Source organism: Aspergillus wentii (genome assembly GCF_001890725.1).
Source record: "Aspergillus wentii DTO 134E9 unplaced genomic scaffold ASPWEscaffold_5, whole genome shotgun sequence".
NCBI classification, from domain to species: domain Eukaryota; kingdom Fungi; phylum Ascomycota; class Eurotiomycetes; order Eurotiales; family Aspergillaceae; genus Aspergillus; species Aspergillus wentii.
In genome coordinates this window covers 814,776-829,002 of record NW_024467836.1, presented here as the reverse complement: position 1 = coordinate 829,002, position 14,227 = coordinate 814,776, and the positions used below count along the sequence as shown (strand labels likewise).

Below are 14,227 nucleotides of genomic sequence, written 5' to 3'. Positions count from 1 at the left end.
CTCATAACGCCAGCTTTTTTATGACATCTTCGAGCTTGATAACTCCATTAAGCTTCGTATAGTCGTAGCTTTTCTTCCCTATTCACGACGTACTGAGACGTGGCGGCCTCTTTTTCATGGTCCATGAGTCGGAGTAAAATAGTAATCCGACTACGAATCCAGGACGGGACATGCACTGCTCATACAGCCTCTCAACTTTGGATTCGTAGCTGCAATGCAGCCAGAAGGATTATTCGGACCGTTCTGAGCCTATTTGAGAGGAATTATGACACTCATAGCTCACTGCATAGGATTTTTATCGGCCTGGTATCTAAGCTCCGCCCAGAATTCCTGAAATCCGGAGAGACAAATCCAATATAGAAAGATGCTCATCTGCGCCGTCAACCAGACGCTTATCCATTTCAGAAAAGGCTGTGACGATCTTGTTCTTTTGGATATCGGGGATGGCATCGTTGAAAACAATACGTCGATACAACTTGACATAGGGTCAGTGGTATTTTCGTTCATAATGTTTCATGAGAACGTACCTGTATGAGCAGCTGGGTCGAGCTCCAACCGTCTGCAATAATATCCGTAATCACTGCAGCGACGGGCTCATATGAGGAGCCAATTTTCTTTGGTTGCATGGCCTGGACCAAGCTGTCTATAACATTCTCTGGAATAACACCGGCGATTTCTTCAATTGTCCTCACGGTAATCAACTCCGGGCTGTCGTCGGTCATTTCAGAGTCTTCATCGCCGTCCTTCTTGCGGCGAGCTCCCACCAATCTAGCCGCACTCTGCAAATATGTGATTGCACGTCGGAGATCACCCTCAGCACAAGCAATCAATTTCTCCACAACGCCATCCTCAAGTTTCTGGCCCTCAATCCGTGCAATATGTTCCAGTCTATCTCCCGCAGCACTATTATCCAAAGACTTGAACCGGAACTTGCTGCAACGACTCGCCAAGGGCTCAATAATCCTCGTAACATAATTACACACGAGACAGAAACGTGTGATACGACTGTATTGTTCCATTGTGCGTCGAAGGGCGGACTGCGCATCTTGCGTCATGCTATCTGCCTCATCGAGAATGATAATCTTGAATGGCGGGCAAGGGTATTGGGCGAGATATTCGGCGTCCATTCCGGTAGACTGGGTGAGTTGGGCTCTGGCAAAGTTCTTGACCTTATCACGCACAATTCCAATGCCTCGTTCGTCGGAAGCGTTCAGTTCAAGGATTCGAGAACGGTAAAGCGCGGGGCCGAAGAGCGATTTTGCCAGTGCGAGAATGGTTGATGTTTTTCCGGTACCTGGGGGGCCATAGAAGAGCATGTGAGGGAGCTAGGTTCTATATCAGTATAATGCCCCAGTCACCAGCGTAGCTAGTAGAGAAACAGCTTACATTGGAAGCTTGTAACGTCCGCTGGAGAACCTTTGTGGTGTGATCTTGAGCAGCTACATCATCCAGTGACTTCGGACGGCTATACACTCTTATTAGCCAAACTCCCCAAAGATCCAGCATCCTCGCGAAAGGGAAGTCCTGCTCCATACTATTTTTCAACCCATGGTTGATTCTGTTCCTGCTCCTCCTTTCCTGCGGCCTTCGGCTTCGAAGTACTGGATGCTGCGGCCGCAGCGCGAGCTTTGTTGCTGAAGAAATTGGCAGCCATAACGGGCGGCTGGTGCGTGTTAATTATGTTAGATAAATAAATCCCAATCCTCAGAAAGAACAACGTATTGAGGGGTCTGAATGGAAGCTCCTCGTGAGTCTCCGGGGCAGATGAGAAGGGCGTGTCCGAGACGCGTCTCCACGTGATGCGCGAAACCACTTTAAGTCCCCGCCAAGATCGATTCGATATCGATCTAGATATTCTGGAATTTGATAAAGGGTTTTACTCGGACAAAAAGCAAATGGATATTGTTGTCTTGGTTCATTTGGTAGCATTCATTAGTTCATAATATTCTATAGTTCATCCTTCCTGTTCTCTTCTACAGCTTCATACATCCTCTTCTTCGGGTTACGAGGAATCTCATCTTGTCTGGCTTTCTCCTCCGGCGAGATATCATCAATGACCGTCTCTTCATGGCCGGGTTCTTCCTTGTTGGTTTCCTCCGGCATTATGTCATCAACAGGTTTTGCCTCCCGCCTGTTGATTTCCTCTGTCATGTTCGCGATCTCATCAATTATGCGATCGCTATCCGATGGTTCAACAGAGGCTGATGCCTGCTCCCATGCAGTGCCAGTGCCAGTGCCCTCGGCAGCATATGTTTCCGTTTCATGAACTAAGCCTGGTGTTTCCAGGGCCGGGATAGAGGCGGCGGTAGAAGCCGTAGGAATAACAGACGCAGAAGATTGAGAAGCTGCGCTGGTTATACCAACAGCCCCTAAGATTGCGAAAGTAAATTTAGTCACCAGTTTAAGCGGCAGCCAGACCAGCCACCACATTGGTCCGTAGAGTATGCGGCGGAATAAAAGCCAAATGATAGTTCCCAGTAGTATATAGAACGCAGTTTCAAGATACCAGGTGTCTGATTTCTGGGAGCGGAGAAGAGAACCAACGAGGTTGCGAGATGACGATAGGAGGGTATCGAGACCAGTGTATGATTCGGATAAAGAAGAGATGGCAGCAGTCGATTGCTCTGTAATCACAAGTAAGATGGGAGAAAGCAACGATCGCATGGAAGTAACTAACCGAGTGTCTGCTGTGCGAATTGACTCCGTGATAGCTCGCCCTGCATCAATTGATGCGTCCTTCTCAAAGCCGCAGTTACATCGCTTGATGCATTCTTCACGATTTCATCCTGCGTTAACTTTTCCGATGACTGCTTCCGTCCTTCTGTGGTTTGCGATCTTGTAAACAATAGATCTCGCTCCTTTCGCTTCGCAAGTTCTGCGTTTCGCTTTGCTTGCAATTGGGCATTTCGGAAATCTCCCCTCGTCCTGCCATCAAACCACACACATTAGCATTGACAACCGAAACGTCCGTCCCATATAGAAACTCACCGTTTCAAATCTTCAGTCAACCTCCCCGCCAATACAACAACTCGTTCCCTCTCCGCTTCTTTCTCGGTGTCTTGTCCCTTCCTCTTCGTCTCCACGCCAGTTTCTAGCGCATCGACCTCGACTTTGAGAAGCTCCATTTGCTCTTCTGCCTCTTTCAGCAGCGAATGTATTTCCGCACCGAGTTCCAAACGAGCTTCATCGCCTTGGCCAACAGACGTTGTGAAATTGCGTAACCGGCCTACGAGTGGGTGTATATGGCCCAGAGCTGCGGATAGCTCCTTGAGTCGCGATTGAAGGGCAATCGTGGAGGACATTTTGCGTTGCGATAGTGTGCTGTGCCAGTTGTAAAGTGGTTTCGGGATGTTGGCTTTATTCGGTCGGTTTTCAGTTGGATTATATGGCAATGCTCATTATTCGCTTGGTAAATGCTCTTCTAACATGAAATTAAAAAGGAACAAAAAAGACAAAAAAGAAGAGCAGTAAAGGTAGGATAATAATGAAGTGACATCGAAACATCAATCTGTCCGATTATTCCAGCGTCATCGGTGTTCCTGAAGGCCAGACCCGGTGTTTGCATCTGAGCCAAACATTTTCTCTCCCCAATTCCATCCCGAAATGTTTCCTGGACCGATCCGGTAATTTTCCCGGACTTCAGCGACTGCCAAATTGCCCTTCAAACAATTCGAAAGCTGGTTCTAGACTTGTTCAATCTTTTACGGGTGCTCTACGAGTCGCATTGAGTCGATTACTCGGTCAAATCGCGCATCCATATCCGTTGCAGTTCGTACAGGACATCAGGTACGTTTCAATCGCCCTCGCCTATCTGAAGACTATCATTACGAATATGTCTCTTTTTTCTAAATCTACAAAAGTGAAAGCATAGACTGACTTAGTCGCACAGGAATCTACTTCTTCAACTCAACCTCCTCCAAACCCTTCAAGTCAACACCAGTGGCACCAACCGTCCAAAATGACTATCCCCCTCCAGACAATCACCAGCTTCCGAACAACCTTCAACCCCTTCATGCGCGCCTCTCGCCCCTGCAGACTCTTTCTCTCGTTGATCCGTAACCCCTCGACGACCTCAACCTCCAGTCCCACCCACATCGATGTCAAGGTGACACAGCTCCCGCGCAACTCCACACAGCTGCCTGAGATGACAATAGGGTTTAAGGGTGGAAAAGAAGTTAAGCTTGAGGTGGGCAAGCGGCAGCTCAAGATCGGAGATGTCATTGAGGAAGTTGCGCGAGTGGGTCGGGGTATTGAAAGAGAGCAGACTTTGAAGGACTAGATGGTTTTACATGTGCCTTGGACTGTACAATATTGGTATTACGGTTTATTCAACGTGGCGCTTGGGAAACTGGGGTTTTCTTATAAGAGAAAAACATATGGTTGCAAGCAAGAGCGCTGTCGAAGGTGGTTGTTGATCTGTTGTATTATGATATTTTCTTAGCTATGTCTTGCATTGTCTGGTTGTATATATTAGCCATGGATATTCCATTTTCTCTTTTCCTCTTGGATTTCCCTACTACAATTATGTGTACAAGGTAAGTAGTGTGGAATTGGTTTATCGTTATTCTTTTAGGCTATTCACCCAAGTTACACTCATACTACAAGTACAGAAAGAAGAAACCAGACCAGTGGTTCTATGGCTTACCCGTTAAGGGCAAATGCAAACATTTAATTTTTTGAGATTTCGCTCGAGTTCAAATTTACACGGCAGCACCGGAGATGAAGAACCACTTGTCAACGCTGCCATCGATAGGAGCGGGGAGGAGGTTCTCGCCCTGGGGAATCTTGGAAAGCTGGGCCTGGTCGACACGGTCGGCAGACTCCTCAACGGCAGAGTTGGCGCTATTTCAAAGTTAGCATTTCTTGTATAATAAGATTAAAAGATAATGAAAGCCACTTACAGGCTGATGTCACCCTTGGGGCTCTTGCCCTCGATGAGCTTCTTCCAGGCCTCGGCGCACTCGCGGACGACGTCCAAAGCGTACCTAAGATGAACGGGTTAGCATTTCAGCTAGAAAAATCCACCGACTGGATGTTACTCACTTCTTGTTCTTGCACTCGCCAGAGAAGGCGAACTGGTTCTCGGGCTTGCCGTCGGGAATCTTGTAAATACGGAACCACTCGTTGGTGGCACGGAGGAGACCAGGGAGCTGACGCTCAACATCCTCGACGTCGTTGAGCTTGGCAGCGAGGGGGTCGTTGATGTCAACGACGATGATCTTCCAGTCGGTCTCCTCCTCGTCGAGCAGGGCCATGACACCGAGGACCTTGACCTGCTTGACCTGACCGGGGTAGCCAACGAGCTCACCGATCTCGCAAACGTCGAGAGGGTCGTTGTCACCCTTGGCCTTGGTCTCGGGGTGGACGGTGTTGGGGTCTTCCCAGGTCTAAGGATAACAATGTTAGAAATCATCATCTACCCGTGGGGCTGGTATAAAATCTTCTCAGCTTACCTGGGGGAAGGCACCGTAGTTCCAGAGGTAACCCTTGTGGGGGAAGCAGTTGCGGACGTAGCGGAGCTTGCCCTTCTTCACATCCTGCTTGATGGGGTTGAGGAATTCCTCCTTGGAGATCTGTGCAGGTAATTCATCAGTATACGAAGATTCCCTCTGCAGAAACTGATCAATGCTTGTTGTCGGGTCCGTACCTCCTGCTTGGCGTTGGTCCAGCGGGGAATCTCAACGACCATGTTGAGAATGCCGGCCTTCTCATCGTGGAAGAGAGGAATGTCGTGGAAGGGAGAGACGGGGACGCCATCCTTCTCAATGTAGACCCGGTGCTCCAGGGTGTTGGCCTGGCCAATCTTGCGCACGGTGTAAGACATGGTGGGCTGTGGTGTAGGAGTAGAAGACGAGAAATGTCTTGAAACTAAAGCAGCACGAGAAGAAACGGAGGAAACCGTACGATCAACCCGAGATGAATATGATGAAGGAGAGAGAGAAGAGGAAGGAGGGGAGGAGAGGAAGGAGGAAGAGGAGGAGGGGGGAGGGGCTTGTTTGGTGGGGGGAGCCAGCGTTGCGGATGTGCGAAGAACGGGCGAGCGAGAGCGGGCGAGGGACGAGGCGGTGGACACGCAAGAGATGCAGCGTCGGGTCAAGGGAACAACAGGGGACATGAGGTTATTATAAGATTTGGAGATGCTTCGGGATCAGGGGAACGCAATTGGCGAGTCCACCTGTCTGCTGATGATGGTTGCAGTCTGTTCTGGATTATGGCGAGTCTTGACGTCTCGGTAGCTGCAAAGGGGGATTTAATGGCCTGCAAAGCTGGAAGGCCTCGGGATGGAAAATCGGAGTCGGGATTTCTCTAGTTGCTTCTTCTCATGGTCCGAGGTTCTTTTACTGATATTGCTATTATTGCCTAGGTGATGGATCTTCTGATTCTATTGTCTCTTGATTCTGTGGATTCGTGGGAATTCTACTGACGATATCGCCATTTGGCTTCAATTCTGCCTCGATTTGCCTCATTTGCGCCAACGTTGGATGATCCCTCTCCACAACCAGGGAACTTGCCTCTCATTTTCTTCAAAGATTGTCGTCGGTCAAGGATATTCAGCTCCACATGAAGATGCCATTCGACAATTGGTGTTTGGCCTTGATTGTGGATGTTGGTTTCACGGTTCTGTTGGATATTCTCTCAGAATACCATACTGATGCATACCCATGTAGATGTAGCATTAGTAACACCTCAAAAGACTAAACGAGGATTATTAGAATGGTTAATGTTATTGTTTTAAGCTTATTTCAATTAGAATTCATTGATCTCTGATAATTAGGATCTTTTATGTATTTTCCTCACAGGCACGAAATGCTGTCGGAACCGATATCGGATGGATTCAATCTATTCAACTACCATTACAGCCTCTACTTAATATATATGTCGATAAATATACAGTAATCTCTGAGCTATGTAGCAGAAACAAGAATACTCAAATCATTCTTTCTTATTATGCATCAATATCTTGATCTTGCATTTCGCAGGATCCTTACTAATCACATTATCGGTATCGCCACGTGACACTGACTTTTCGGCTTCCATCGATCTTCTGCTTTCTTTTTCGACACAAAGAACCAGACGAGGCTTCATCATCGCCATCAAACCCAGTCTAGGACGGACTATCCCACTCATACCATTTGAGTCCATTCCTCTAACCTGATAATGCTATGATCAGGTTCCTCCGCTCCGCAATGACTTCGCTCACTTCTACCCCCCGCGTTCCTATCCCCGCCAACGGGGTCGACTACCGTGGCAAGGTCGTTCTCGCGCCGATGGTTCGATCGGGCGAGCTGCCATCGCGTCTTCTCGCTCTCAAGTATGGTGCAGACCTTGTCTGGGGCCCCGAAACAGTCGACCGATCTCTTATAGGCGCCTCCCGCCGAGTGAACCCCCGCAATGGGACTATCGAATTCACGAGAACCCCCTCCAACGGTGGCCGCCCCGACAAGCCAGCCCAAGAATCGATCCTCTACCGCATCGACCCTGTTCGCGAAAAGGGCAAGTTGATCTTCCAAATCGGCACCGCCACCCCTGAATATGCCGTCGAAGCATCCAAGATGGTTGCGGGTGATGTGGCAGGCATTGATGTGAACTCGGGATGTCCTAAACCGTTCAGTACAAGTGGTGGAATGGGTGCTGCTCTCCTGCGTGACCCCGACAGGCTGGTCTCTATCCTCGAGGCCCTTGTTCGTGATGTCGGCAAGCCCTATGAAATCGGTATCTCTGTCAAGATTCGCATCCTCGATACACCCGAGAAGACAGAGAGTTTGGTCACTAGGCTCGTCGCCACGGGAATCACTGGCTTGACAGTCCACTGCCGTACAACTCCTATGCGCCCTCGTGAGCGTGCCATTCGCGACCAACTACGGATGGTAGCCACTATTTGCCGGAACGCCGGCGTTGCTTGCGTCATGAATGGTGACGTTACTTCTCGCGACCAAGCACTTGCTCTGATGGAAGAATACGGTGCGGATGGTGCTATGATTGCAACAGCCGCAGAACAGAACCCTTCGTGCTTCCGAAGTGGAGCAGAGGGTGGTTTGCTTCCTTTTACTGAGGTGTGCCACGCCTACCTCCAGTCATGTATTGAAGCCGAAAATCGATTCGGCAACAGCAAGTACCTCCTCAACATCATGATCCCGGGCAAGAATAGGGAAGCCAGTAAGGCCAAGATGGCGAAGAACTATTACGACTACTGCCGCTACCTGCAATACGATGACCTTTTGCCCGCTGCGCTCAAGGCCGATGAAATCCTCAACCTCAGCGACAAATCCGTTTTCCAGAAGGAAGAGGGTGGCGACAAGCGCAGCAAGGCTGTCCAAAACGCCATTGAAAACAATGAGTCTGCCCGAGCTGCCAGCGGCGCTTCACGCACCAAGCAAACCTCTCCCTCCGTCAGCGGAGCAGGCCCAATCCGCACCAACTCCATCCCAACGCCTACTCAGAAGCCAACCCCCGAAGAAAACGGAGTTGATGTGTCTGTGCCAGCTCCACAGGCTCAAAAGCAGGAACTTGCTGCTTAAACGCCTTGCTTCCTTTCTCTTCCGTGATACCTTAATTCTGTCTTTCCCCATGTTTCTTCCTTTTCCTGTCGATATATAAGATCGGCCTTTTCCCCCTATCTCCCCTCGTATTTTGCTGTTCTGCATAGCCTGGTTATTTGTTTTGGTTCGCATATTATGGTGTTGAAAATATTTGATTTGCTATATCCGGTTCTGTTTATAGATTCCCAAGAAAAGACGGCTTTAAGAGAAAAATCTTATTCGTTTAATATAGAGAAATAGTTAACAGGCTATTTAACCTTACCCTTGACTACACTTACCATCTTATTCAACTCAAGAGAATAGACGTTTGAATATCTCATCAAACGATACCCCAACTATAGAAGTACTAGCAGATACCATCGAAACCAAGAAAAAGATTATATTTCTTTTTAATCATGAAATAAATCCTGGAAAACAAAAAACCCAGTTTAGTCTAAACAAACCTGATACTCCTCTGGTCTGATAATGAAACACATTATAAAACGCCATTAGATGAAGCCTGGAAGGCTGATTGATAGATAGGGGAAGTTGGGTTTTTTCCCCTCTTCAAAACCCATACAGCATAAGAAACAGGTTTTGAGAATGTTGCAAATACAAATGGCAGGTCCAACATGAATAACACGCAACCGTGCGCATTCAAAGTGTATCAGATGTATCCATGTATCTCTTAGTATGCAAACGAGCAAAATCGCTAGTAAGAGAGAGGGAGGCTATGTAGATGAGTTGAAAGTAAACAAAAGCAAGGGGGAAAAGAAAATGAAATAATAGATCATATCTCATGTCTAAGAGATAGGAAAGGTTATGCTTTTGCGTTTTCTTTGTCTTGTTCGATGTCCGCGAGGACCATGTCTTCCACCACCTTCATTCCGGCTTCTTCGCTCTTCTTCGACTCGGCAGCATCTTCGCCCACAACTGCCTGGTCGAGAGCCAGCTTGGTTTGACCGAGGGCGTAGATTTGCTCTTCAATGGTGTCTTTAGTCACCAGGCGGACGACTTCAACTTCTCGGGTTTGACCCACACGGTGGGCTCGGTTCTCCGCCTGGACATCCTCCTGAGGGTTGAAGCTGGAGTCGAAAATAATAACTTTGTTGGCACAGGCCAAGTTGATACCAGCACCACCGGCTTTGGTCGAAAGCAAGAAGACCGGGATGTCGGTTCTTTCGTGGAAGGCATCAAGGATAGACTGGCGATCCTCAACGTTTGTACGGCCATCAAGTCTAACGAAGCCTACATGCTGGTTCTCCAGCACATGTTCGAGGATATCCATCACCATGGTAAACTGGGAGAATACTAGAGCACGATCACCATTTTCCTTGAACCGCTTGAGCAATTCGCAGAGTTTGTCCACTTTTCCTGAATCCATCCACTCGGCCTTCTTCAGAGCAAACTTTCCAAGAGAGTTAGGGTGTGTTGTGCACATGGTATGGCACTCGAAATCATTATAGGCTTGCAGTTCCTCAAAGATGATATTGGGGTTCGACAAAGACCATTGCTCTTCTTTCAAGCAAGCCTTGGCCATGCGGCTCAAAACAGCATCATCATAATGCTTCCGGTATAAGAGAGGGTGAATAGCTGCCTGGCGGAGCTTCATCAAGATATTGGCGGACTTGTTACCCGTCTTCTTTCCAGCTGCTCGGTCAGCCAGAAGTCGACGGACCTCCTCTTTCTCGTGGTCGTAAATCTCCTTTTGAGAAGTGTTCAATTCACACCACTCTACGCGGGAAACCTTGGCAGGCAGATCAATGACCTGGTGTTTCTTTCGCCGTAAGATAAAGGGCTTCAACATGGACTTAGCCCGTTCAATGCGCTGTGCGGAAAGAAGGGCGGAATGGGACTCGTCGCCGGTCTTTGCCTTGTTTGAAAAGACGTGCTGGAGATCGTCTTTGCGCTCCTGGAAAACCTTAGGAAGAATGAAGCCCAGCAGCGAAGCCAATTCTTGCAGGTTATTTTGAAGCGGTGTTCCTGTCAAAAGAAGCCTGAACCGAGCTGGAATGCGGATCAATTTCTCATAGAGCACCGATGTACTGCTCTTGAGCATGTGCCCTTCGTCGTAAACACAGGCGCAAAAGTCCATACTCTTCAGGAAATGTGAGTCAACCTTGCCCTTAGCGATGGTGTAGGTAGTAATAACAACGTTGATATCATCTCGGTTATCCTCGATCGTTTCCCGAATCTCAGCTCTTCCGGCCTGGCCAGCGTAATAAGGCATGACAGAGAGCGTGGGACAGAACTTTTGAAACTCCCGAAGCCAGTTCTCAATGGTGGAAGAAGGCACCACAATAAGATGAGGTCCCTTGATCCCTTCCTCGTACAAATGAGCTAGGAATGCAATAACTTGACAGGTTTTTCCAAGACCCATATCATCAGCCAATATGCAGCTTAGGTTCTTTCTGAACAGCAAAGCCAACCAATTGATCCCGACAATTTGGTAATCTTTCATCGTCAAATCCTCAGCCATGATTCCAGGCTGGGAGATGAACTTCCCTTTACTCTTGCTCTTGCGCGAGCCAGAGCCTGCTGGTCCATCACTGTCTTCCTCGGAGCGCTGACTAGCAGGCGTTCCAATGCCGGAGTCGTGCGATTTTGCGGGGTCAATAGACACCAGTTCCAGCTCCCCATCACGCTTTCCAAACATATCCACGCCCCATTTTTTCATTTCGTTTGCAACTGGCTTCCCAAGCGCCTCACATTCTGTAACAAGAGAGTCCACCGCTTCGTATCCTACCCACATATCAAGACATTTGTCCACAATCTTGTCACCAATTGGCTTTGGCGTTTTTCGCCCTCTGGCACCCTTGGGTTTTGCGGCTTGTTCGGGGGCTGGGACAACGCGTACAGCATCCAGCGAACTAAATGGCCGATGCGAAATTAATGTATTGGCGACATCCTCGGTGATAGCAGCAATATCTGAAAGTTCTAGAGGACTGCAGGCGTTGAAAAATTTTAGAACCTTCAGTTCTAATTCACCTCCCTCGGCGACTTCCTCAACACCAGAGTCAGAGTCATCGGAGATAACCAGAGGTGCCTCTGGAGACTCAGATCGAGCGGGAGATGCCTCCTTTCGTCCCTGGACCAGACGACCGAGTTTCTTCTTGGGCGGAGTAGTCTCAGAACGGATTGGACTGCTAGGAGAGGATGCACGGTTTTTGGGGCCCCTCATCAATCGTCTGCGTGGCTTCTCCTCTTCCTGCGGTGCTTCTGCTTTTTGGCTGGAAAAGTTGTTCAGGCGCATAGATGTCCACTTGTCCTGAATTGTCCCACGGGCTTTGATTTGCTGCTTCGCGGGTGCGGTGGGCGAGGCCTTTTGATTCGTGGTCAATTCGTCTTCCGATTCGAACAACCCATCTCGTTCTTCTTCATCGTTGGCCAAGTGATCCAATGCATTATCATAATTTCCATGTTTCAGTAGGAGAGCCTCCATGCAAGCCTGGATAGACTTTTGCGGCACGACCTTCAACATCCTCTCCACCTTGACTCTAGTTTGGTAATCATCAATTTCATCCAGCATAGTTATATTCATAGCAACAGGTTGAGCGCGAGATGGTCCATCCTGGCGGACTTTCTTAACCGGGATACCCTTGGGCGTGGGATCCATTTGCGCCGCAGAGCGCTTCCCCGGGTTTTGGGGGTTATACACGGCCGAGCTAGTAATCTCCTTGAACCGATCCATTGGCCCATTACTTGCGCCCACGGGCGACTCGTTGACCTTGTCCGGGCTGCGCGAGTTCTTGGTGAACATGGACGGCTTGATATCGGTTGTTCCGGTGGTTGGCATATCGTCATCAGAGGATCCACCACCATAGGCCGGGCCGTCGTCGCCCAGATCAATTACTGGCGCACGCTTTGCAGGGCCAGCGGGGACAGGGGGGCGAAATTGTGTTCCACTCGGTGCCATAACACTGGACAGAACACCGGCTCGTGCGGTAGGACGAGAGGGAGAGGAAGCGGGACCAGGAGGGGAGGAAGCGGCGACTTGAACGAAAGAATTGCGGGAGGCGGACTGAGGAGCCTCGATGATCTGTGTTGGTTGCGTAAGATGCTGGGTGGGCTGTGTTACTGGTTGTGTTGCAAGCTGCGGGTGTGGGAGTGGAAGGGTGGCAACGGTCTCATATTCTGCGTCGTCGTGGGCAGCGGCTGGAGGGGTGCTATGCACGACCTTTTTGTTGCTGACAGGAGTATCAGGGACTGTATCGTCCATAATCGACCTAGACGAAATAATGGCGATAGTTCACGATGAATCAACGAAGGTTGGGTGAATGATCAGTAGTAGTATTCAATGATAGGATCGATCATAGCCCTTGCCCTGACAAAGAAACAAAAAGAGAACAAGATTAATATACCAAGAGGACCGAATAATTTGCAAGAAGATATAAAAAAAAGAAAACAAGAATCAACCAAGATACTCCGTGGATGAACCGAGCTGAACTGCCCTCCAAAAGCACTGCCAAACTGCTCGCTTTCTGCTTCTTTCTTTCTGCTTTCTTTTTCGTCTTTTTTTCCTCGTCGGAAACGCGAACGCGCTCCGGGTCACGTGAATTGGCGCTTCAATTAACACCAACAGGGCAATTGGAGAAGGGGATATACCTTATAAAAACAGACGATGTAGAGCATTTTTATCTATTCAACAATAGGTATATATACAGTTTATGCCTCTTATATATTTGCAATGTTGTGACTTGCGAGTCGTTTTAAGGTGCATTTAAGCAGTGGACAGACCGGCCAATCAGCGGCCAGAGCGCAACTCCTCCCATTCGGGTGATTTCATCGATTGTCAAGAAGACATCAAGAGAGAACCAATACCAGGAACCAAGATCCCATCAGAAGAGCTGTTGGTTTGCTTATCTTCTTCATATTCTCATCAAGATATATATTGTCTTGATATCTCTTGGGCTATCCATTCAAGTCCTCAGCACCTACAGTCAAAACAACCACCAGAATGACCAGTCGTCGCCCTCAAGGCAAATCCTACGCGGAGGTTGTCGCGTCTCCTTCGACACAGAAAAATACCAGTTCGGATGTGACTCCGGCTGTTCCTTCGTATGTACTATGGTATTCTGTTGTGATGTGTTATCTTGAGGCCGATGGATCATGTGTTGTGGACGATCGAAGTTATAGTAAACATGGCTGACCATTGTCTAATAATCATGCAGAGACGTCATCTTCAAACTGCTCGCCTTTACAGCTGCCATGGTCATTGCCCCTATCGGCATGTACTTCTTGACCGTCGAGTCTATCTTCCGTGGTGGGTTTGTCCCTGATTCAGTCCCATCAATTCTAGTTTTAATATATGAACAGGGAGTGCGACCTATGCTGGTATCACCGCTGCTGTGACAGCTAATGTCGTTCTATTTGCCTATATCTATGTTGCATACCAGGAGGACAAAGGAGAGAGAGAAGCAGAAAACGAAAAGAAAGGCCAGTGATCTGACCTATGTATTGGTATTCGATGTGTCAATGTATTGTACTCGTTCCCATGGATGGCGTTTATAGGAGCGGCTGCTTGAGAACAAATTGCAGAAATATTGGGATTGAATATGATCAGATCCTGCAGCATGGTATCAATTAAGAGTTTATGAACTTATGCCACCATTCCAATTGCATATCCAGTTGAATTTCATCCACCACGATGATATCTCCACCCAAAAGTCCAATGCATCAAAATCATATAACCATCCATGTTGAATAGC

General features: G+C 48.4%; 7 protein-coding genes across 7 annotated transcripts; 4 read left to right on the top strand and 3 right to left on the bottom strand.

Moving 5' to 3' along the window:
• Positions 1–310: 310 nt before the first annotated feature.
• Positions 311–3,302, bottom strand: ASPWEDRAFT_52327 (putative protein transport membrane glycoprotein Sec20; the record flags this gene model as incomplete). Its single annotated transcript, XM_040837735.1, has 7 exons — positions 311–475; positions 528–1,325; positions 1,387–1,465; positions 1,536–1,634; positions 1,988–2,624; positions 2,678–2,925; positions 2,989–3,302. 7 exons carry the CDS (start codon positions 3,300–3,302, stop codon positions 311–313), a joined length of 2,340 nt encoding a protein of 779 aa, XP_040687653.1.
• Positions 3,303–3,599: 297 nt separating this feature from the next.
• ASPWEDRAFT_552246 (mitochondrial 54S ribosomal mL53 protein) lies at positions 3,600–4,517 on the top strand. The gene is made up of 2 exons (XM_040838175.1): positions 3,600–3,786; positions 3,890–4,517. Exon 2 carries the CDS (start codon positions 3,959–3,961, stop codon positions 4,277–4,279), a length of 321 nt encoding a protein of 106 aa, XP_040687652.1. The 5' UTR covers positions 3,600–3,786; positions 3,890–3,958; the 3' UTR covers positions 4,280–4,517.
• Positions 4,518–4,700: 183 nt separating this feature from the next.
• On the bottom strand, positions 4,701–5,824 carry ipp1 (inorganic diphosphatase IPP1; the record flags this gene model as incomplete). Its single annotated transcript, XM_040828348.1, has 5 exons — positions 4,701–4,842; positions 4,902–4,985; positions 5,044–5,387; positions 5,454–5,573; positions 5,648–5,824. The coding sequence occupies 5 exons, from the start codon at positions 5,822–5,824 to the stop codon at positions 4,701–4,703; spliced, it is 867 nt and encodes a 288-aa protein (XP_040687651.1).
• ASPWEDRAFT_552217 (uncharacterized protein) lies at positions 5,721–6,305 on the top strand. Its single transcript, XM_040838174.1, has one exon. The coding sequence runs from the start codon at positions 5,823–5,825 to the stop codon at positions 6,126–6,128; it is 306 nt and encodes a 101-aa protein (XP_040687650.1). The 5' UTR covers positions 5,721–5,822; the 3' UTR covers positions 6,129–6,305.
• Positions 6,306–7,068: 763 nt separating this feature from the next.
• Positions 7,069–8,892, top strand: ASPWEDRAFT_41863 (tRNA-dihydrouridine(20) synthase (NAD(+))). The gene has a single exon (XM_040835669.1). It carries the CDS (start codon positions 7,188–7,190, stop codon positions 8,517–8,519), a length of 1,332 nt encoding a protein of 443 aa, XP_040687649.1. The 5' UTR covers positions 7,069–7,187; the 3' UTR covers positions 8,520–8,892.
• A 42-nt stretch (positions 8,893–8,934) lies between these two features.
• On the bottom strand, positions 8,935–13,003 carry ASPWEDRAFT_41862 (DEAD/DEAH box helicase). The gene has a single exon (XM_040835668.1). It carries the CDS (start codon positions 12,736–12,738, stop codon positions 9,340–9,342), a length of 3,399 nt encoding a protein of 1,132 aa, XP_040687648.1. The 5' UTR covers positions 12,739–13,003; the 3' UTR covers positions 8,935–9,339.
• Positions 13,004–13,354: 351 nt separating this feature from the next.
• Positions 13,355–14,089, top strand: ASPWEDRAFT_552057 (vacuolar ATPase assembly integral membrane protein VMA21). Its single transcript, XM_040838169.1, has 3 exons — positions 13,355–13,577; positions 13,691–13,782; positions 13,836–14,089. The coding sequence occupies exons 1-3, from the start codon at positions 13,477–13,479 to the stop codon at positions 13,961–13,963; spliced, it is 321 nt and encodes a 106-aa protein (XP_040687647.1). The 5' UTR covers positions 13,355–13,476; the 3' UTR covers positions 13,964–14,089.
• The last annotated feature ends 138 nt before the right edge of the window (positions 14,090–14,227 follow it).

Coding starts and splice junctions, on each gene's coding strand:
- ASPWEDRAFT_552246 (XM_040838175.1), top strand. CDS start 3,959: ATGACTATCCCCCTCCAGACAATCACCAGCTTCCGAACAACCTTCAAC.
- ASPWEDRAFT_41863 (XM_040835669.1), top strand. CDS start 7,188: ATGACTTCGCTCACTTCTACCCCCCGCGTTCCTATCCCCGCCAACGGG.
- ASPWEDRAFT_552217 (XM_040838174.1), top strand. CDS start 5,823: ATGGTGGGCTGTGGTGTAGGAGTAGAAGACGAGAAATGTCTTGAAACT.
- ASPWEDRAFT_552057 (XM_040838169.1), top strand. CDS start 13,477: ATGACCAGTCGTCGCCCTCAAGGCAAATCCTACGCGGAGGTTGTCGCG. Junction 13,578..13,690: donor GTGACTCCGGCTGTTCCTTC/GTATGTACTATG, acceptor ATAATCATGCAG/AGACGTCATCTTCAAACTGC. Junction 13,783..13,835: donor CGTCGAGTCTATCTTCCGTG/GTGGGTTTGTCC, acceptor ATATATGAACAG/GGAGTGCGACCTATGCTGGT.
- ASPWEDRAFT_41862 (XM_040835668.1), bottom strand. CDS start 12,738: ATGGACGATACAGTCCCTGATACTCCTGTCAGCAACAAAAAGGTCGTG.